We start from the raw sequence: 22,434 nt of genomic DNA on the forward strand, positions 1-22,434 counted from the left end.
TCGCGGCTCCCCGGGGGCAGGCGGGAGGGGGGGGGTCATTTGCTCCTATTTGGGTCAGTCCTTGTGAGCAGCTACTGTTTGACCGGCCTGGGGCCAGCGCAGCTCAGGGACCTGGCAAGACACATGGGGCAGGGCGGCGCGGGGCGGCAGACTGATCGCTGGGGAACGTAGAAGCTTCTCACAGGGACCTGGAGCAGGGCCCAGAGCTCAGTTCAGAGATTTATTGGCGCCCCTATAGCCCAGGCCAGTGCTTTGCGCTGGGTATGCAGATAAGTTGCGCCACAACTCTTTGCTTCCTGGAACATGGGAGGGGGTGGCCCCACAACAGGGCCTCGAGGAGTAGGTCAGACTTGAAGGTGAGGCTATGTCTGGAACTCTCTGCAGATGGACACACCAGGATCTTGGGACTTAGCTTGTTTTTTTGAGGGCCCAACCCACATGGAGTGTTTGGGAAAATGGAGGTCAGCCAGTCAGCGATATAGGACATGGGATCCGGAAAAGTGGCAGATCTGGGAACTTGACACGGACTGACAGCTGAAGAAGGTGACTTGGGCAATGGCAGGAATCTCAGGGAGAGCTGAGGCCTTAGCCCTGGGAAGCCCAACCCTGGCCACCCAGTTTCTCTGGCCTTCCTACCCGATCTGTTTGCCTGGGGCTGCAACAAAAACAAAGCAAAGCAAACACTTCATTGGCAGGAGATAAGCCCAGATAAGAGGCTGCCTTCCTCCGAGGGGGGAGCAGCCCGTCTCCAACGGCCAGGAAGCTAGGAGAGGCCTTGAAGGAGTGCCAGCCTGCCCCAGCTGCAGAGCTTGGCCCATTCTCTTGCCACAGGGTCTCTGGTGTTCCTGGCTGGTCCCAGGCTCAGAGCATGTCCTCCGGCTGGTGAAGACTATAAATCACAGAGCTAACACGCAGGCCATCCTGCCTTCCAGCAGGTCTCCACTTAGCTATGGCCCAGTAAATGCAGCTTCCATTCGGGGCCTGTTTCCGTATCTGTAAAACAGGCAAAACATCTCCCTCATAGGGATGCGAGGGCCCCAGGGCATCGGCAGAGTATCCTAGCCCTTAAGACCATCAAGTCCCTTTCTCTCTGAAGAGCTATGGACTTCCCACTAATCTGGAAACTCAGCTTCAATCCTTAGCGGGGCCTCAGCAGCCCTGGTAGAAGATGCTGGGTGCTTGGGTCATATCAGGCAACAGGAAGGGGTAGAGAGTAGAGAAGGCTTCCTAAAGCAGGGTCTGAGCCTGAACAAAGAGAGACGGTGAAAAGCTGAGGAAAAAGAGATTAATGGGTTTGGGAAACTTAGGGGCTCGGGACAGATGTCAGAAGGCCAGAAGCTACCTCTGACAGGGACTAAGGTCACCACAGACCTTAGGCAAGGCAGCCAAGTTCAAACCTTGAAATAGATAGGAATCTGACCACAATGGTACAACCCCATTTTACAGATGAGGAGACTGAGGCCCCAGAAAAATGGCAGTACCAGAGCTAGAGCCCAGAGTGTTTTCATCCAAACTACACTGTACACAGGGTCCCTGAAGTCCACTTTTATTCATGTTAAAAAAAAAAAGTCCCCAAATATAAAGGGTTGCTTTCTACTACCCAGAACTCCAGGGTTCCACTTGCTGCTCCTTGGGAATTGGGGAGTACCTATCTTAGGTGAATGTTATGGGGTACAAGCCCTAGCCCTTTCCCTAGGCCTGAAGTTAGAAGGGGAGGCTGAGGACCAAGAGGTCCCAGGAAGATGCAGGGAGTTAGAGTTAGTATGAGGCATTTGCCTCAGATTTTAAAAAAATAAAATTTCTAAAGATATAAGGTTAAAAAAAACCCAAAGTATTAGTGTCTTCTACCCACAGCCCAGTGCCCACCCAGACTTGTGGCCACCTCTCGCTCAGCCAGTTCAAAGCTGGGTGTTCTCCTCCTGGCTCTCCGAGTCAGCGCTGGACAGGTGCCCACCACTCCCAGGTGCATGACCATTGCTGGCACAGGCCACCAGGGGGCCGTCCCCCAATCCCTCTGATGTCTCGCCCAGCAGGCACCGACGGATCTCCTGGGGCAACCTCTCTCGCTGTTCCTGACACTCCTGGGTCAGCTGGGCCAGCAGCTACAAGAGGCTGAGTGTCCCAGAGGGGCCAGGCTGCCCAGCTCCCCGGCTCCCCGCCTGTGCGCCGCCTCCCAGGCCTCACCTTGGGTTCCTCGTCCTCCAGCTGCTGGAGGACTTGCTGCTGCCCTGCCACCAGGCGCTCATGGCGCTGCTTCTGGGCCTCTTCCAGCTGTAAAGGCGGGCAAGAGTTGAGCTGAGGGAGGGGCAAGCTCTGGGGGGGGGGTCACTGGGGCAGAGGGATGTCAGGGCTCCCAAGGTGTTGGATATGACGCAGGGACCAGGGGCAGTTGGTACAGTCCCCGGAAGAAGGCATTAGGAGCCTTTTGGAGAGAAAATGCGGCATCAAGGTGGGCACTGAAAAGCTGAGTTCCTGCTGCTGAAGGAGGGGAGGCGGGGCTCACTCACCCGTCTGATGGAGTTTACCGACTCAGTGATGTGCCGCCGATTAATCTCCGTCAGTTCCCTGTAGAAGTAAAAGGGACAGCTCAGGGCCAGGCTCTGTCCCGACCTCCCCTCACTCAGTGGCTCCCATCACACTTACACCTCCTTCTTGTGTTTCTCCCTTGTCTTGGCCTCTGAGATGCTGTTGTTGCGCTTCCTGTCCAGGATCTTCTGGAGTTCCTTCTTCTCCCTGGAGAGCACGGAGGAGCAGGGGGAGTCAGAGGCTGGACTCTGGGCACCAGAGTCCCCCACCCTCGCCCAGGACCTTCTATCTGTCAGTACCTTTCATTCAGCTCCTTCAGCCTCTTGAACTGAGTTGTGTGTGTATCCAGGACAACCTCCTTGAGCCGCTGATGAGCCTGGGGAGGCAGGCAGCAGCCAGCAGGTAACATGGGGCTGATGGCAGAGCTACCCAGGAAGCTGGCTCTCATCACCTGTACCACTTGCCCCTCACCTGTCGTAGATGTTCCAGCTTCCGCTTGGTCTCCACATCTGCCTGGGCTTCCCTCAGCTCCAGCAGGCTCTGTACTTGTCGGTTCTGGAACTCTCGATACTGTTTGGCCTCCTCTTCCTCCTTCGCGTCCTCCGTGTTGGTGGCCTTGCCCCTATAGGGAACCTTCTCAGTGCCAGGTCTCCGGTAGAGGAGGACAGTTAGGGCAGAGCTCATGCCAGCAGAGCAGCAGGCACCAGCTAGGCAAGCCATGCTATGCAAATCAGGAGGCCTAGCAAGGGCCAGCAGCTGTCCCGTTAGCTTCACACAGCTGATGGTATCCTGGCTGGGGACCTCAGAAGAGGTGTCACTCCCAGGGAAGAGTGAGGGCCTGGCATGGGAACCTGCCTCCACCTTCCTGCCATCTGAGCATGCCCACACAGCCTGGAGACTCACAGGCACACCTCCCTGTGATATTCCTGTCGGCACACAACACAGGTGGCAACAGGCTGCAGGGCACTCACAGGGCACTGGGGGAGGGCCGGCACTTCCCCTCAGCCCTGGCCTGGGCCAGGCCATCCAGAAGGCGGCGGGTGAGGGCCACAGCCTTGCGCTGGTGCTTCTTATGCAACTCCCGCAGGTCTCGATCCTGCCGGCTCCGTAGCTTCACCATAGCCTTGTGGCTTCGGAGCTCCTCTAGAGGTGTAGGGGTCACCTCTATAAGGCGGAGCAAAGGAGGCAGGTTAGTGGTTGGGGTGGGCCAGGCATGGCTGAGCTGGGTGGGGCAGATGCCTACCAGGTGGCCCTACCCCAGATCAGGCTGTGCCCCTTACCAGAGAGGATGCTGGCAATCAAATCATCTCGCTGCCCTGGAGAGCAGAGACTGTGGTGAGAAGCCGTGGGATCCAGCTGCGGGTGGCTCCCCGTGGCCCACCCCTAGTACAGGCTGCCCCTTACCTGGGCTACTGAGGGAGGAACTAGTGGGGGAAGTGGTAGGACCGGGGGGCCAGCGAGGCGAGGCATCCAGTGGGTTAGGTGTGGGGTTGGAGGGGAGCTGTGACCCTGGCTGTTGACACGGAGTCTCCTGATATGTCTCTGTGCTGGCCTGAGCCTGTAAGAGAAAACTCTTTCAAAAAATGTTCTCTTCATCCTTCCACCTCCTGTATGCCCTATGCCCCTTCCAGCTCTCTCTGCCTACACCAGGAGAACAATAGGCACCCCAGACCCTTGCCCAAGCCATCAGGAAGGCTCTGTGTTCCCAGAGCAGAGGCTTCTGGAGAAGCCCGGCCCCGCCCCATGGGCCTTCCCCTGCGCCCCTCCCTCCCGCCCACCCGCCTGGTGGTTTGTCCTCCTCTTGGATGCTTAGCTTCTGATTTAATCAGCAAAGGAAGCCAGTGTAGAGCAGGCACCAGTCTCTTCGACTAACAGCTCCTCACAGCCCTAATTGCAGTCAGCTCTTTCCTGGCGGCCACAGGCCCCATGGGGACTGGGTCAGGACATGTGGCTGAACCTCTGCTCCTGGCGCCTTCCCACTGAAGCCACTATCTCTTCATGGTTTCCCTGGCTTCCAGTACCCCAGTGTGTCCATACCCAATGCTTTGACCCTGTCTAGACACAACCAAATCAGTGCAAATGGGAATGTCCTCTTTCAAGAGTCCATAAGTGAGCCGAGGGTATAGCTCAGTGGTAGAGCATTTGCCTGGCTTGCTTAAGACCATGGGCTCCATCCCTATCCAGCATGGGAGAAGAAGGAAGGGGTTGGAACTGACTGGTAAAGTACCTACCCTAAATGCTTGAGGGCCTTTGGTTGGATCACCCCATGCCTATAACCCCATTGCTTGGGTGGGCAAAGACAGGGGGCTCTCTGAGGTCACTGGCCAGCCAGTCTGGTTCAATGAGAGAGCCTATCTCAGAAAATCAGGTAGAGTGTGTCTCTGGAAAACCACACACACACATATGTGCACACAAACCAACATGTTTACACACAAAAGCAAAAATCTACAGCCCTTCTGCCCACTGTAAGCTATCTAAAAATCCCCTGACAGTACCACATGGCAGAAAGGGCAAGCTTTAGGGGCTGAAAACAGGCCAAAGGCCCAGCCAGGCTGTGTGGCGCTGAGCCACTTCCCATAGCCTCTGTGAGGGACAGGACAGTGAGCCAAGGATGTGACTGACCTCACACTAGGGCTGGCAGCAATAGCCACTTCATTTCTAGGTTTGAGTGAGACAAAAGAACCCAGAAAGGAGCAGGCTTCCCAGGCACGGGGCAGGCTGAGAGACATGAAACTAGGCTCTGCAATAAGACACTTAACAACAGAGTCTGGAGAAAAGCATCAGATGGCAGGGTTGGTAGCTAGGGGTACCTGTGGAAGAGTTGTTCAATGTCAAGGTGGGCCTAGCCCTGCCCACCTCAGTGGCTGTCCACTCACCTCACTCTCCCCAATGAGAGCAGCCAGTTGCTTGGCCCGCTGGTCCATTAGGCTTACATGCTTGATGGGGTTAATCAAGGCCTCCGCATAGTCTAGAGGACGTAGAAGGCCCAGTCTTCAGACCAAAGCCCAGGCCACACTTTCTGCCAGCACAGGGCTCCAAGGGTGGGAAGTCTGACCCCACTTGAACTGGGGCACCTAAATCAGCCATGCCCAAGCCCAGTCCCCACCCTTCTGAGCTCCGCCGAACCTATCGCCCGCCCTGTCTCCCTCACCCTGGTGGTCATCTGGGATGTAGTCAGAAGCTTCAGTGTAGATAAGCAGGGCAGGCAGGCACAAAGGTTGGTTGGCCTCATTTCGCAGGCAGACATAGTGGTATCCTGGGTGGGCAGCGGGGAAAGTTGATCTCGGCCTGGCCAAATTCCCAAGCTGCCCCAGTACTGCCCAAAGCCCGTGGACTCACCTGAGCGGATAGCAGAGACAGGCAGGATACGGTGCCCAACAAATTTGCCACCCTCCTCAAAGGCTGCAATGCGTAGTGAGGCCAGCGTGGGCAGCACAACCTGTGGAGCCCACACTGCTGAGCCATGGGGCAGAGCCAGGACCACCATACCATAGCCGCCAAGGCCTCACCCTCAGAGCACAGAAGCCCAGCTCAAGGGATGACCACCAGAGTCCTGAGCCAAGAACAGAGGTAGCCAGAAGCCCTCAGGGCTATCTATAGGATAGGACAGGACAGGTCACATTGTGGTCTGCTTAGCAACTATACTGAGCCATGTGTATAAATTCAGGACACACTTCAACCAGGTCAAGAGTAGAGGCCACATTCCCATGGGACCACAATGGGGGTTGGGGGAGGTCAAGCTTCTAGTTGTGGTATCTGGCAAGTACTTCCTGCCATGGGGACAAGGGGACAAGTCCCTGTTCCATATGTGAGGAAAGAACAGGAACGACACAAGATAGGACATGCTGTCATCATCCCTATGCTACAGCCTCTGTCTCTTCTTATCCCATCCGTCACTCAGAAAAGGTCAGAGAACCAAGCCTGACCCTGCGATATGCAGGCTCTAAGGGGGGTCACCTGCTTTTCCTACTTTCTGACCACTGGTCACTATCACGGTGCCTGGCCCTGCTCTCAGAATAAGCACAGCAGTCATGGCGGGCTGGCCTGCCACGGGTGGGGGTGGGGGGGTTACCTTGGGGAAGTCAAAGGGTTCCTCTTCCCACACAGGGTTGAATGAGTTCCCCTGTGATGTCCGGGTACGATATTTGCGTCTTGTGTCAACTGGGAGACCAAACATGTCCACCTCAACGTAGATGCCCACCTTCTTGTCAGACAGGAACTGCCCTGAAATCACCTGGGGTGGGTGGGACAGGCCAGGAAGTTAAGTAAGGCAGCTACTGTGTGTCTTCCTCAAAACACCCTAGGCCCAACCCCTCCTGGGCCCCACCTTGACCCGCAAGGCGTTGGCCACTATGCCATCGACGATGACCTCAGTGAAGGGGTCAAAAGACTTGTCCGGCCGCCGCATAAACTCAGGCTTGAGCAAGTATCCGCTGCGCCCATTGTACTCAAACACGCCTGCGTTGAGCTGCATTGGCAAATCTGTAGGCAACACAGGCAGATCAGTAAAGGGTCTTAGCAAGGGTCAGCCGGAGTTCAAGGTCCAGGACCAGGGATGGGATCAATGGATCAAGGGGCCCAGGTTCAAAAACAACTAGACAGATGAGGGTCCACAGAATCAGTCTAGGTAAGGGCTCAGACAAAGCCTGGGTTAAATTTGGGGATCAAGGATTAGGTAAATCAGAAGCCAGTAAGATGGGCAAGGGTCAAGGAAGGGTGTGCTGGCCAGTTCTATGTCAACTTGACACCAGCTAGAGTCACTTTGGAAGTGGGAACCTCAATTGAGAAAATGCCTCCCATCACACTGGCCTATGGTGCACTTCTTTTGATTAAGGATTGATATGGGAGGACTGGTGGTCCTGGATGCTGTAAGAAAGCAGGCTGAGCAAGCCATGAGGAGCAAGCCAGTAAGCAGCAGCCCTCCATGGCTTCTGCTCCAGTGGCTTTCCTGACTTCCCTCAATGAGGGACTTGTAAACTGTAAGATGGAACAAACCCCTTCCTTCCCAAGTTGCATTTGGTCACGTTGTTTTATCCACCAATAAAATCCCTAACACAGGGCCAGAGCTCACCCAAGGTCTGGAAGTTGAGGGCAACAAGCTGGCAACCCACGTTCCAGAAGAGCTGAGGCATGTAGTTGGAGGAGTCCACTCGTGTGCCCTTGGGGTAGATGCGGCTGAGCTGCTGTTTGTTGTATCTGGGGTTGTCGGTCAGGGCCATAAGGGAAGAAGTGAGCACCCTCTTCCAGTCTCTGCCTGGGGCACCATCTCATTCTCCTGGAATCCCACTCCCAGCAAGCTGTTCATGTTGTCCCTGAGCCTTCTGCCTCAGCCCACTGAGAGCCCCATGCAGATCCTTCCGTGGCAACTGCCAGTCCCCACTGCCGGCCCCACTCTAGCCACAGTGCCTGGGGAGGATACTCCACAAACTCCATAGGACTCTTGGTCAGTTGCTCCATTGCCTTGGTCTCCACGAAGGATGACATCTCGAAGCACTTGTTCCTTTCTGGGGGAGGAGGAGGGATGTAAGAGCAGCCAAGGCCCGGCAGGGCCAGTTCCCAGTCACCCATCCCCACTCACTTCGTGCAGCCTCAAAGGACTTGAACTTGACGGGCTCAACGTAGTTGACGAGCGTTGACATCTCCTCCGTGGCATTGACCTCACTGCTGGCTGTGCCCTGTGGTCCCAAACTCAAGATCAGTGGTACCAGGTGTCCCTTACTCCCCTCCCCAGGGGGACTAGCCCTTTCCCACACCTGCAGGCATACTGCTCCACAGCCTCCTGCAAGACGTTGACACATCACCTGGATAGAGGCCTCTCAGTGTCCAGCCCACACACTGTCCCTAACTCAGGGAACCTCGCAAATCTTCCCTCCCACAACAGCCACAGTGACCCTTCTGTCACCTCCACTCCCCAGAATTCCCTTTGAGTTTCTCTCCTGCCACAGGGCCTTGGCACATGGCTAGTGCCACCTCTTTAGGTCTGTCTGCCCCAACTTCCATGCCAGGGCACAGTTCCTTTCCCAGACTGCAATTCTGTATCCTCTTCTCTTTAAACTTTTTACTGCATTTCTTCTTCTTCTGTGTGTGTGAGTGTGTGTAAGTGTGGGCACTTGCTGCCATGGTACACACATGCTGATCAGGGGACAACTTCTGAGAGTCAGTTCTGTCCTTCTACCTTGGGTTCTGGGTGTCAAAGTCTGGTCACTAGGCTGATACAGTCATCACTGTTACGTGCTATGCCACCTTGCCAGTCCTGTACCGTAATACTCTTTGTTGAGCCAGGGTTTCTCTCCACTGCTCTTGCTAGCCTAGAACTCACTATGTAGAGAGACCAGGCTGGCCTTGAACTCACAGAATCTACTTGCCTCTGCTGAGATTAAAGGCACGCACCACAATTTTTTTGTTTTGTTTTGTTTTTTGAGACAGGGTTTCTCTATGTAGTCTAGAAGTGTCCTAAAACTGTAATCAGGCTGGCCTCAAACTGAGAGATTCACCTGCCTCTGTCTCCCTAGCTGGGATAAAGGTGTGAGTCACCATGCCTTAGCTCTTTTTTTTTTTTTTTTGGTTTTTCAAGACAGGGTTTCTCTGTGTAGCCTTGGCTGTCCTGGAACTCACTCTGTAGACCAGTCTGGCGGCCTTGAACTCAGAAATTCACCTGCCTCTGCCTTCCAAGTGCTGGGATTAAAGGCGTGCGCCCCACTGCCCGGCCCCTAGGCCCCTACCCTAGTTCTTTTTTCTTCCCTTCTTTCTTTCTTTCTTTCTTTCTTTCTTTCTTTCTTTCTTTCTTTCTTTCTTTCTTCCTTCCTTCCTTTCTTTTTCTTTCTTTCTCTCTCTCTCTCTTTCTATCATCTATCAATCTATCGTCTTTCAATCTATCATCTATCAATCATCTATCTATCTATCTATCTATCTATCTATCTATCTATCTATGCCCTTCTCTGTTATCTGTGAGGAGGACAAACATGGGGATGCAGATGCTTTTATTAGTGGGGCGTCTCTTTGGCCTTGCACCCTAACTCTTGCAGACTCATTTGCATATCTGCATAAACTGGAGCCTGCATAGATTAAGCTCTAAGAGAGCAAACGAGCAGCACAAAGGCCGCCACCCAGCAAACGCCCCTCTCCCCTGCCTGTGGTCCTGACCTCATCAGTGGTAGGCTTTTTTGGATCCGTTGTTTCCTCTTCTTCTTCATCTTCCTCCTCATCCTCTCGGTCACGGTCAGGCATGGGCACATTAGGTTCCCGACTGAGGCTCTCCTCACCTAGAGACTTCTGAGGCTCCAGGCTGGCCTTCTCGAGTCCCACCTCCTCCCCATTGCTTAGGCCAGGGCAGCTGTCGGAGCTGGGGGACCCTGCACAGGGGCCAAGGGTCCAGTGTTAGGACCTCAGGCTGGTACTGAGGAAGCCTGCAGGTTGGGCTCAGTGTGTGGGTGGGGAGGTCAGGGTGCCCTCTTCAAGAAGCACAGCTTGGGGAGAGGATAGGGACCCGAGTCTGGGTGGCATTAAGGGTAGTGGCTGCCCAGAGGTATCACAGGTCACAGTTACACAGAGCAGGGAACTAGAACAACAGCCCACACAGCCAAACCGTAACAAGGCAGAGCTACAAGTCGGGCTCATGCAGAGCCATACCCAGCAGGGGTTAGTGGGGTGAGAAGTTATGTATCACATGATGAGGGGCTTCAATAGGGAGACTAGGCAAAGGTTAACTGAAAGTTTAAGCAGGTGGGTGAAGAGAGTCAGTGGCGGTTACAAGTCAAGTATCAGGGGCCTGAAGGAAGAGGATGGATGAGGTCAAAGGTCAGAATCCAGAGCCCTACCCTCACAGGGCGGCAGTGACATACTGAAAGTCAGGGCAGAGAGATCAACACCCAGCTGAGAGGTGGGAAGGAAGGAGGTCAGGCTAGAGTGATGGAGACACTGGGGCAAAAAGTTACTTCCGAGTTAGGATCAGGGCTGAGGTCAGGTCAGGCCATACCAAGCTGAGGTGAGGAGGGCTCTGTGGCGGCCGAGCTCTCACTCAAGGCCGAGTTGCTCTGTTCCAGAGGCCGCTTGCGCACTGAGCTGTCAGGGACGCCTGTGCTGGGCCGATGCCGCTTCTTATTCTTCACCAGGATACGGCCCATCAGGTCCTGTGGACTTGGCAAGGGGGTGCCCGCAGATAGCTGGGCAATGTGGACAGGTCAGGACCTTGTCAATCACCCTTCACTTTCATACACCCTGGCTTAACCCCAAGCCCCCATACCGGGTATTTGTCGAGAGGGTCAATGAGCAGCGCATCTCCAAAGATAGAGCGGCAGTACTCAGCCATCTTGGCCTGCTGCTTTGCCCTGTAGGGACAAGGTCAGAGGTCAAAGGTCCCCAGGGGTCAGAGGCCTATAAAGTGGGTGAGTATCTCGGATCAGAGCTGATGACAGTATGAGAGGGCTGTGTTGGGGTCCATCAGACTGCCTCTATCAGAGGTCTCTCTAAAGATTCCCAGGGCAGGGCCACTCACGAGTCGACATGGTTCTCAAAGGAGAGGATGACAGGGTAGGGCGAGGTCTTGAAGGCTGCCTCAGCGATGGCCTCTAGCACATCACGCAATGGCACCTCAGTGGTCATGGTGAAACCATGAGTGATGAAAGGTTCTTCCTCCGGTGGCCGTCCCTTCCATACATCCAGCTCCACACAGCGGCAGCCCCACAGCAGTGCCTGGCGGTACATCTCCACCGATGATGGTCCAGCCAGCTGGCCCGCTGAAGGTAAGGCTGTGTCACCTACTGGCCACCCCATCCCACTTGGAGCCAACCCACCCTGGGGATGAAGAGACCCCTGACACACCCAATCAATTCCAGGGCAATTTGGAACTGGCAACTCCAGTCAGTGTGGAGGCAGTACCCATCACCCCCAGAAGTCCTCAGGAAAGGGTAGACATCCCGAGCCCCAGCCCCTGGTGGCATCAGGTGGCACAGAGTAGCTAGCATTCAGCAGCATCTGCAGACACAGCTGGTCCCTCCTCCAAGGCTCCCAGCACTGCCCCACTCCCTTGAACTATGGAGTCCCCAGATACCGTCTAGAGCTCCCTAGGACCTAACTAGTATCCACCACAGCTATTCCTGCTACTCGTTGTTGCTGCACCAGCCTCACCATCTCCTGCCTAGGGGATCACAGCCCCTCCCTGCCTCCAACCCAATCACCACAGAACTCCTAACAGGTCACACTGCTTTCCCTACTTCAAGCCATCCACGCTTTGCCACTCACATTGAATCCAGAAGCCTTCCAGACCGGGGTCAGTCCTGCCTTCCCTTCCCAGCCTTCTCTCCCCAGCCCTCTCCTCCTGTATACCTGCCATTAGGCCCATTTATACACACACACACACACACACACATTTATACACACACACACACATTTATACACACACACACACACATTTATACACACACACACACATACTTATACACACACACACACACACACACACACACATACACACACACACAAGGTAGACTAACTCTACCCCTTAGTCGCACCTCCAGCCCTTTTTGTACTTCTAAAACCATCTGTCTCCAGGCCATGTATCTGTACAGGCTACTCCCGTACGTTGAAACAAATATGCCATCAGCCTGTCCCCAGGGACACTTCAAGATACCCAGAAGACCTATCCCTCAAAGATACAGCACTGGCCAATGAGTGATGGAGGAGGAGCAGTGTGAGGGTGAGGATGTGCGTGTCCGCGCTCCCTGCTGTCTCACTCACCAGTGAGATAGGTATTGTGCGAGGAGTTGATGAAGTATGCGCTCAGTGGCTGGGTCATGTCCATGCTCAGATCCAGGGCCTCCAGAGGCAGGATACCGTTCTCCTCCCCTCCCAGGTAGCGGCTGAAGCCCTCCATAGACATCTGGTCTGCGGGTGGGGTGCCGACAGGTCAGCTGGGCTTGGCCAGACCCACCCACACTGCCCCGCTGCCAATAGCTACTCACCGCGCTCCAGGAACTGTTTGTTCGTCTCGTACTTCTCAATGAGTAGCCGAGCCTGTGAGGACCGGAGTGGCGGGTACAGCACTTCGTTGAGTCTCGGGTCTCTCTGCTTCTGGTTGATAAAGTCCATGAGCTGCTCCAGAGTGAGGTACGGCTTGCCCTTGGCACCTCTGAAGGGGCCAGAAGCTAGGTCAGGCTGTAGCCTCAGCTCTCACCTAATGCTCCCCTAATGCTCACCCCAGGACATGGAAGCGAGAACGCCTGCGCCTAACTTCAGCGGTCACAGACTGGTATCCTGGGCCTCAGTTTCCCTGTCCCCTCTCCTGACCACTCAACATTGTCAGGTGGAAGAAAGTCTGGCATCAGCATTTGTAAGAACTTTAAAAGCTGCTAAAAGCTTGACCCAGCACTTGAACCTCTAGACCCCAGGACCAGTCTTGCCTCTGGCCTCCCACACTGTGTTGGCCTGGGCAGGTCCCACACAACCATTGGTTCCCATCCGGAATGGGCTGATCAAGCCACCTGTGGCAAAGGGATGACAGAGAGTTCCAGAAACCACATGATTACCCTGGGCGAGTTCCCCCTTTCTCGCTCTGATGTCCTAAAACCTGCCCCCTGGCACCCGTTTTCACTGGATCAGAAGAGCACTGAGCAGACACTGGAGGCCAAGCCCAGCCTATGGATGCCATTCCCAGGCTGCTTACATCTCCAGCAGGATCTTGTCAATATCCGGGCGCAGACACAGTTTGTTCAAGAACCGCTCAAAGATTTCCAAGGAAAACTCATCAGGACGAATGGACTCACTCTGAGGGCGAAGAATGTGGGGTGAGAACCTAGGGCAGCCAGTTCCAGAAAGTGGGTACCCACTGTGACACCCCACCCTGCCCCACCCTCACCCTGGCCCTGCCCCACACACTCGGTTGAAGTTGAGGCCACAGGACTCCAGCGCCGTCTCCACCCGCTTCTTGTCCGCTGAGAACATCTTCAGAATGCTGATGCAGGCAGGAGGGGTCAGGGTCAGTGGGGGGTGGGGGGCAGAGATCACCAAGGTCAGGGCAGGAGAGAAGATGCTGAGGGGGAAGGGGGGCTCACTTCTTGACCGGAATCCGTCCATCCTGATTCACCTGCAGCTTCAGCTTCGTGTATCTGGGAAAGCGAGTGCAAAGGTCAGATCTTGGGTCTGGTCAGCAGAACCCCCAGTGCTCCCCAGGGTAACCGCAGGCTCACGCTTTCCGCAGGAAGGTGTTCCGGGAGGCGTTCTGAGCCAATATGTTCATAGCCAGTTTAAACAACTCCTCTGACCAGACCTGGGAATTGAGAACACACAAGGAGAATAGGTGAAGGGGGCAGAGGGGCTAGCCCAGCCACAGCCTACATCCAGAACAGGGTCTGGTGCATAAAACATCATGAGAACGTCACCGAGAGTGGTGACTTATGCTTGTCATCCCACCACCTAAGAAGCTCTGACAGAAGGATTGCCCTGAATTTGAGGCCAGCCTGGGCTACATAATGTCTTCCAACAAAACCTCTGCTTTCCTGGGTTGTCGCTTGACTCCAACCCACCTTGACTGTGTCATCTTGCACGGCCATGAAGTTCAAGAACGTGGTATTTACTGGATCTGGCCCGGCCACCACTGTCATCAGTTTCTCCTCCAGCCGGGTGTCAGGACCCCCAAAGCCCAGTACTTCTCGCATCTTAGGGTCCTGTGGAGTGAAAGCCAAGGGTGAGGAGGAGGAGGAATGTCTTGTCCTTTGACAATCTTGGCCCCGTCAGTATGAGATCTTAACCCTCACCTTGGGCAGGCGGGCATAACGACCTGTCCTTGTGTCCCTGATGGAGCTGATGTCCAGTGTGTCCACCTCCTGGAAAAACCAGAGCCAAGGTTTGTGTCTGAGAAGTACAAGGGGGTCCTTAATTGCCCCACCCAGGCTGGGGAATGACCAGTCCCCTGGCTAGGCCTTAACCCCAGGACAAGGGGGCTGGGTAGGGGTCACCTGTAGAGGCCTAGGCCCTAACCAGCAGCATCAGCACCGCTCTCACCATGTTGGGTCCTGTCCAGTACAAGAAGAAGCCATTGGGGTCCACACGCAGGGTCACCAGGTTCCGACTGGAGGCCTCCTGAGGGCAGTACAAGACAAGAGTCGGGAATGAGAGCTGGAGAAGGTTTGGTCTTGGACCTACAGTAACCGGCTTCTGCCACTGAGCCAAGCGGAAGCTCCTCCAGCCTACAGATGCCCCTGGAGATGAAGACAAGTTGTCGCAGGACATTGCGGGTTCAGTCCCCAACATGTCTCCCAGCTTCACCCTGAGATTCTATCCCACAGGATTCTATTCTATCTAGCTACCCTGCCCGTATCACCAGATTTTGCCACACCCGACCCTGTACTTTCATTTCTTCTCTAACCATGAAACTACTACGGAGGCCTCCAGGAGCCCATCCTGGCCTCGATTTCCCCAGAAGGCCTGAGAGGTCAGGGATGCTAGAATCCTCCGCCTCACACCCTTTACTTTAGCATACTATTCCCATATGTGATGGTTTGTGTATTCTTGGACCAAGGAGTGGCACCATCTGGAGGTGTGGCCTGGTTGGAATAGGTGTGTCACTGTGGGTGTGGCCTTAAGACTCTCACTCCAGTTGCCTGGAACTCAGTCTTCCACTAGCAGCCTTTGAGTGAAGACATAGAACTCTCAGCTCCTCCTGCACCATGCCTACCTGGATACTACCATGCTCCCACCTTGGTGATAATGGACTGAACCTCTGAACCTGTAAGCCAGCCCCAAGTAAATGTTGTTTTTCATAAGACTTGCCTTGGTCATGGTGTCTGTTCACAGCACTAAAAAAAACCCTAACATCATATGAGAGCAGAGGGCTTGGGAGCCTGGAGATAAAGCTTCCCTCTGTCCCTTGAGGCCTTCCAGTATCTGGCTACCCTAAGATCTTTCTCATTGCTCATTACCCATCACATTGTACCTCATGGGATCCTCATAGCCTCTAGGCTCACCCATCTTATAGAAAAGGGCCCTTCAGGAAGACTAGGCAGGGACTTTCTCCTCCCTAACAACCCTATGGTGACGACAGAAAGGCAGGATAGTAGGGATATGCTCATTTTCTAAAAAAGGACTTAGTCACTGATGCCCAAGGCTATGCCATGTGCTCAGGATCAGCAAGAACTTACACTCCAGTCAGTCCTACACTCCCTTTAGCCAAAAGAGAATTAGCATCCCCAAACTGCTGCTCTCTCTCCCCCGACAGTCCTGCTACCAACGGTGCACACTCCTGTCCCCTTGCCCATCTGTGAAGCACATCTAGCTCTACGTCCTGAAACTAAAACTCCCTCTCCGTGCTCCCCAACGCCTTGTGTGTGAGGTGTGTCCTGACATCACCCTCATTTTACATAGGAGGAAACTGAGGAGTCAGGATTTGCAGGGGTACACTTGCAAAGTCCTGGCATGTGGCAGAGAGCCAAGACCCCTGCAGGACCACCCCTGGCTCCTGACCTCAGCCTCAACCTCACGGCAGAGAGTTCAGTTTCTCTCTTGGGAGAATAGGGGTTGCACAGCCCCACCCATGCAGTCTCGGTTTACAAAAGAACAGCAGCTGATCTGGGGACACAGGTCCCTAAACCCATGGGACTCATAATCCTTCAACTCTTAGAGGATACCAGGTCCCAACTCCTCCAGGAGATTCCAAACCTTGCCCTGGGCCTGACTAGCTAGCCACCAATAGTGCTAGAAAGGAGGAAATTTGTGGGTACTGTCCCTGTAGCCCCTGTGGCACCATCCTCAGGGGCCTAACCTCCAAAGGCCACCCAGGACCCCGGCTCTTCAGTCCCAAACTTTGTTCAGCACCCCCACCCCAACCCAGGCCCTCTCCTTGTTTCCACTTCCTTATTTGGGTTTATCACACTGCAAGGAAAAGGAGAAACTTTTCCCTTTAGTCTGGCCTGGGGGAAGGGGTATCCTGGGGCCCCGGGGGTACCCACCCTTGCCCAGCACACCTGCAGCTAAGGCCACGCCCCCAGCCCCTCCCCTTAGTTCTCACTCCTGCCCCACCCAGCCGGAAAGAAAGCCAGCGTCTTCCAGGCCTATGGCCCGACTGGGAAGGAACAGTAAGGAAACTCAGGCGGCCGAGCTGAGGCCCTAGGGAGCAAGGAGCCCAGGGGGTAGGAGAGGGAACCGTACAGAAACGTGGGTGAGACGTGATATCTAGATAAGAAGCCGCAGGTGAGTATCAGGGAAGTACCTGAGAGAAAGCAATAAAAAGTGGGGACCAGGATTTATTGAGGTTCAAAGTCACTAAGTTAAGGAGTGGGGAGCAAAGTTCCCAGAGTTAGAGGAACCTGGAAAGGAACAAAGTCTCCGGTAAGGGGTGGCTAGGTGCTCCCATCTGAACAGAAAGCTCGCTGGAATCTAGAAGCAGGACGAAAGGGTATCAACCAGGGCAGGCTGGAAAGGGATGACTATAATGGCTCAGGCGAGCGAGGCACTGAGAAGACTAGGATCCCAGTGGCACCCCACCCAAGGCAAAGATGTCTTATGCCCCCTGGGGGTCCAGTGCCAGGAACAGGAGTCTGGGGACCAGACCAAAGGCTAAGAACCAGCACGGAGACTTTGATATTCATCGTCTGGCAAGGGTGGAAAAGAGTGAGAAGAAGGACAGGATTTACTGGGGTTCAAAGTCTCCATGCCAAGGAGTGGAGAGCCCAAATGACCACAGCTAAAGGACTGGGTTGCGGGGGAGAAGAGCGGGGACGACGACAAAGTCTTCAATTACCAGGACAACAGGGGACTCAAGTTTCCGGAGTGCAACAAGGCTGGAATAGGGGGTGCGGTGGTCAGGCGACACTGAAGTGGGGATCCCTGGCATTCATCTAGTCGAATGTGATTGAAGGAATCCTTCGATCTAGGCAGAGCAGAGGACAGCCCACTCTCTTACCTCGTCCCATTTGATGAACTTACTCCCGCGCCGCAGGGTCTCCACCACGGTGGGCGGCTCCAGCTGCAGCGCGTGGACGCCGGGCCTCGCGCCCGCCATGGCTAAGCCAGGGGCGGCTCGGGGACCTATGGAGCCCCGACGGGAACCGACGGTGCCACTGCTGTCTCCACACGCTCCCGCGCGGCCCGCTCTGGCCCCGCGGCGTCAGCGCCCGCCCGCCAGCCAGTCTGTCCCGGACGGACGGGAGACTCGGCGCCCGGCCCCGCCCCCTCCGAGCCCCGCCCCGTCGGGCGGTGCCGCCCCCTCCCACCGCTATGGTGCCGCCCGACCCACGGCGGCGCCCCCTCGTGGTCGGGGTGGCGACTGCAGCCAAAGGGATGATGGATCGGTATTGGGGGTCTTTGTTGGCCGGCTGACTCAGTAGGACTCTATTTTTCTGTATTAGATAAAGTGGGAGATCTTGGGGGCATGGGGCTATTGAGGGTGCACCTGGAAAGACGGGTGTTGGAGCCGCTCAAGACATGCCAAGGTCAGCCGGTTGAGGACTCAGGTGGAAAAGGCGAAGATAATAAGGTTAGGGGACACAGACCCTTGTCCTCAACCCGACTCCTACCGCACTTAGTTGAGCTCAGGAAACGTCGTCACCCCATCTCTCTCTCCATCCCACTCCACCCGCGTGCCCTCACTTCTCCTCACCCCCTCCTGCTGCAGCACAGTCCCCCCTCCCAAGGAGCACTTAGCTGGCTAATGGGCCTCCCGCCGGCAGGCGCCCCTCCCCCGTCCCTAGCTCTGGAGGCCTGGAGCTGCACCTCCTTTGAGGACCCAGGCATCCTGGTTTTCCAGAGAAAACCTTGCCGCAATTGTTGCGCTGCTGACCCTGTGACGGGAGCCAGTCTCAGTGAACCTCTTAGTTGAACATAGTGAAAGATGGTTGTTTGCCCAGAGGTGGCAGAAGCCTCGTGGGTGTCCCCAAAGGAGGGGTTGTGCAGCTCCTGGCCCACAGCAGGTGCCCTGAAATCTGTGTTCCAGTGATCGCAGGAACCGAAGGGGCAGACCCATGGGCACCGGCCGGGGTGGGGGCTGTAGCCCCCCCGCAGGCCTTGGCTGGGGGGGCTCCTGCCTGGGGGCCCCTGTGGGAGCCCCCCCAATACAGAGGAGGCAGCAGCAGCAGGTTTAAAGTAGAACTCATCCAGAGGGGCCAGCCAAGTCACCTAGAAACCCAGAAAGAGTTGGAGCTAGCTCTGGGGGGAGGAGGGTCGGCTAAGGAGGAGCTTCCCTACCGGCGCCTTTGCCCCAGGCACTCAGGCCTCCAGAGGAGCCCTGCCTGGCACTGGCTGTCCTCCAAATCACCATCATGGCGGCAAACTTAATGAATCTAGTTGTCTTTGGCTGTGGCCTTGTGCAGTGGTGTGATTGTTATCTCCACTTGAGGCCCAGAGAGGGGAAGGGACTTGCCCAAGGTCACACAGCTTCCTGAGAGGATTTAACCCCTCATTCTGCTTCCTGCCTCTGCTCCCTGGTCTGTAGGAGAAAAGGGGGGTGGGGTGTGCAGACCTGTCATCTCCCTCCTCTTCTTCTTCCTCCTCCTCCTCCTCCACAAGGGCTATAAGAAAATACCCCTTCAGAGCTCCAACTACCACCAACTTCCTCCAGAGATCAGAACCATTAAGAGTGGAGATTGGCCTCTACCCACACACAGGCTTGCTTTCAAATCCAGGACTCCCTTCTCCAGGAGCTAGTTATCACAGTGCAATAAACACACACCCCTCTGTAAGAAAGGTGACAGGTAGAAAAGAAACTGGGAATGTCAAAGGGGAAAGAGAAAAGAAAGGGCATGGGTCAGCTCTGGCACAGGGGATCCTGCACACCAACGCTAAGGGCAGGATGACTGGGCCCTCCCAGAAGCTTCTGGAAGCAGGGCCTTGAAAAACAGGATGGAAGCTGGTTGTTGAGCCAGGCCCTCTTCTTCCCCCATCACTAATCTCTTGAGGCCAGGCAGCCCCCCATTAGAAGGCTCCCTCTTCCTCTTTGGATGCTTTCTTCCAGCCCTGGAATGGTAATAGAGTTTCTCGGCATGCAGTAATGGGGGGAATAAAGGCAGCTTTTCCGGCCTCTACCCTTGATTAAGGGATTGGTCTGGGCCCACAGGTCCCTCCCCAGGGCCTCTGCTTCAGGGAGGTGCTGCAAGCATCCTTAGCTGCTCTCTGGTGGGAGGGGGCCACATTACCGTGGGAAGCCACAGCCTGAGGCTGCAGGAGAAGCTAGGCACTCTCCAGCCATAGGAGGGCTGGTGGATGAGCATAGCAGGATGAAGGCTCCAGAGCCCACACTCCGGGTCACAGAGAGGTCAGGATTCTGGCCTCCTGGAAGACACGCCTTCCACATGAGTGATTTGCCCACTTCCTGGGCAGAGTCAGGACTTGAATCCGACCCCTTGTGCTTCAAGGCTAGGGCTCCCTTTGAGTGGCCCAGGTTCCAAGAAAGCTGTAGGCTACCAGACCCATCTTTCCTCTCACAGTGAATGGTCATTGGAAGGAACAAGACAGAGCAGCAGCCAGCCCCAGGAAAACAAGGATGCTCTGGGGATGACACGGGAGGGAGCCAGAGGGAGAAGCAGGATGGGCATGCCTCTGAAAGGACCTGGCATGTGACATCAAATATGCGGTCAAGGGCCAGGAAAGGCAGTGAGTGTTCCCTATCATCATCTTGGGGACACAGGCAGGGTTGAGGGTCTTCAGAGTCACGGACTCAACTCTCACAGTATCTGTCGGAACCATTCCTTCAAGGTACAAACCCATGCTGGCATTCAAAGAGAGCTGCTCTGCCCTTGGTGGGGTGGGCTGGGCATGCAGGGAATCTGTTCCTGGGAAAAGACTCTCCCATTAGTGCAGGCATGGGGGAGGAAGTCAGGCTCAACATGCAAGGGTCACAACCTAAACTGCAACAGCAGCAGGAGCCAACATCCCGGGCGGGCGGGCGGGCGGGCGGGCAGGCTGTCCAGGCTAGCTGAAGAGATGCTAATGTCAGGCAGCAGGCTGCGGGCTGCTAAGGGAAGAAACATCAGCTTACTGCAGTGCTTCCCCCCACTGAGAACCAGAGGGCTGCGCCCCCAGCCGCTCTCCTCAGTAAGCAGCTCACTCCCCACCTGCAGGCCTTCTCAGCTTACTTATTTATTGTTTCATGAATCACAAGCTGGCTTCAAGCCCACCGGGCAGCCAAGGATGAGCCCGAACTTCTCAGCCTCCTGCCTGCACAACTGCGATGATAACAACTGTATGTGGTGCTGGGGATCGAACCCACGGCACTGTGCGTGCTAGGTACGCACTGTCCCAAGGCAGCTACTTTCCCAGACTCATCTCCCTTTACTTTATCTTTACCATACTGGGAATCAAACCCATACCCTTGCACATGCTGGGCAAGTGCTCTACCCCTGACCTACATCCCGAAACGCTGTGGCTTCTCTCCAAAAAAACAGCATCGAGGGGGCCAGAGAGATGCTTCAGCAGTTAAAAACACTTGCTCTTGCAGAGGACCCAGGTTCAATCCCCAACACCCACATAGTGGCTCACAAACATCTGTGATTCCAGTCCCAGGAAATTCAAAACCTTGTTCTGTCCTCCATAGGCTTGGGGTGGTACATGTATTGCATACACATATGCAAAGTGGTCATAACATAAATTTGTAACACATAAAATAACAAAAAGTAGCATAAAAGAGAAGCCTAGCCGGGCAGTGGTGGTGCAGGCCTTTAATCCCAGCACTTGGGAGGCAGAGGCAGGTGGATTTCTGAGTTTGAGGCCAGCCTGGTCTACAGAGTGAGTTCCAGGACAGCCAGGATTATACAGAGAAACCCTGTCTTGAAAAAAAAAAAAGAGCCTAAAGTCCCGGGTTTGAGTTTGGATGTACTACCATCTGTGGGACCCTAAGCCAAACTTACCTCTCTCTGAAACCCGCCTGCTCAGAGGATTTTTTGTCTGCAGCATCTGGAGAAAAGATGTCCATACAGGGCTAGGACTTGCTGTCCCTGTAACCTTGAGACTATTTGAAACTGAGAGCCATAGAGACATCCAGAAAGTGCTACACAACCTCCTTGGGTAGTATGAGATGGAGAGGGTGGCAGGAGACTGGTAGAGACTCTGCCTTAGTTTGTGTGTGTGTGTGTGTGTGTGTGTGTGTGTGTGGTGATGGTGGTGGTGGTTGTCATACAGCCCAGGCTCAAAATCCCAGCTCCCCCTTTATATAGTCCTGTGAGTTAACTATGTGCTCTCACAACTGAAGTGTCCACGAGTTTTCCTGTTTAATGTTCCCCACAGCCTTCAGAGGAAGTCCATCAGCTTCCCCCACCCCCACCCCTCTCCTTTCGGTCGTTTGTTCAACCAATAGGATGGAGAGTCCTTTGCCTGGGTCTGAGAGTTTTTCGAGCTAGAATTCGGTATGGACCTAATAGTGTCCTAATGCCTGTAGGTTTGACAAGGAGCATGCCGACCCAAGCTAGGGTATCAGCAGAGTCCTCAGAGCTCTGGCCCACCAAATTTTCGCTTTCTAGCAGAAAGACAAAGGAATGAATGAAACAATTTAAAGATGCAGACAGAATAAAGGAAGACTGGAACGTGGCCTCCTGAAGTGTGAAGGATCAGGAAGTTACTGGGTGAACTAGCTTGCTGTCCCTACAGCAGAACAGGCAGAGGTCCCAATAAACGCTCATTTGGGGTCAACTGCTACTATTACCTTTATCACTGTGAGTTTTGGCTTCCCCACATGCTAGCTCTTGGCACCCGACTTTCTTCCTTTGCACACGCTCAAGCTGCGGGGCGCCCAGGGCCTCGCCCAGCACAACACGGCCAGCTCAGAGGGGCGCGCCCCAAACAAGTTTGTGCTTCAATGCGGGCTCTGCAGCTGGGAGGGGCAGCATCGACGAGCCGCGGACTACATTGCCCACAATACCACGCGCGCCGCCATCTCAGCCGGTGGGCGGTGGTCGTCTCAGTCCTGGCTATTGTAAGCCAAACGGCCAA

At 55.0% G+C, this 22,434-nt stretch overlaps 1 protein-coding gene across 3 annotated transcripts; it reads right to left on the minus strand.

Moving 5' to 3' along the window:
• Window positions 1-207: 207 nt before the first annotated feature.
• Plcb3 (phospholipase C beta 3) lies at window positions 208-22,255 on the minus strand. 3 transcript variants are annotated; one of them, XM_021151397.2, is made up of 32 exons: window positions 17,420-17,658; window positions 14,524-14,601; window positions 14,277-14,345; window positions 14,046-14,186; window positions 13,710-13,789; window positions 13,575-13,628; window positions 13,399-13,474; window positions 13,187-13,287; window positions 12,486-12,652; window positions 12,262-12,408; window positions 11,021-11,261; window positions 10,769-10,853; window positions 10,502-10,688; window positions 9,670-9,878; window positions 8,105-8,201; window positions 7,946-8,030; window positions 7,598-7,722; window positions 6,854-7,008; window positions 6,599-6,760; window positions 5,866-5,965; window positions 5,678-5,782; window positions 5,403-5,494; window positions 3,931-4,084; window positions 3,807-3,842; window positions 3,498-3,690; window positions 2,998-3,148; window positions 2,826-2,902; window positions 2,644-2,733; window positions 2,508-2,565; window positions 2,185-2,271; window positions 1,883-2,102; window positions 208-993 (listed from the first exon to the last, which is right to left on the minus strand). In XM_021151397.2, the coding sequence occupies exons 1-31, from the start codon at window positions 17,516-17,518 to the stop codon at window positions 1,899-1,901; spliced, it is 3,705 nt and encodes a 1,234-aa protein (XP_021007056.1). In that variant the 5' UTR covers window positions 17,519-17,658; the 3' UTR covers window positions 208-993; window positions 1,883-1,898. The 3 variants fall into 3 exon arrangements, with proteins under 3 accessions (XP_021007056.1, XP_029328563.1, XP_021007055.1); XM_029472703.1 differs by lacking the exons at window positions 208-993; window positions 17,420-17,658 and adding an exon at window positions 22,148-22,255 and having other exon boundaries at window positions 1,526-2,102; XM_021151396.1 differs by lacking the exon at window positions 208-993 and having other exon boundaries at window positions 1,526-2,102; window positions 17,420-17,687.
• Window positions 22,256-22,434: the final 179 nt, after the last annotated feature.

Source organism: Mus caroli, chromosome 19 (genome assembly GCF_900094665.2).
Source record: "Mus caroli chromosome 19, CAROLI_EIJ_v1.1, whole genome shotgun sequence".
NCBI lineage: Eukaryota > Metazoa > Chordata > Mammalia > Rodentia > Muridae > Mus > Mus caroli.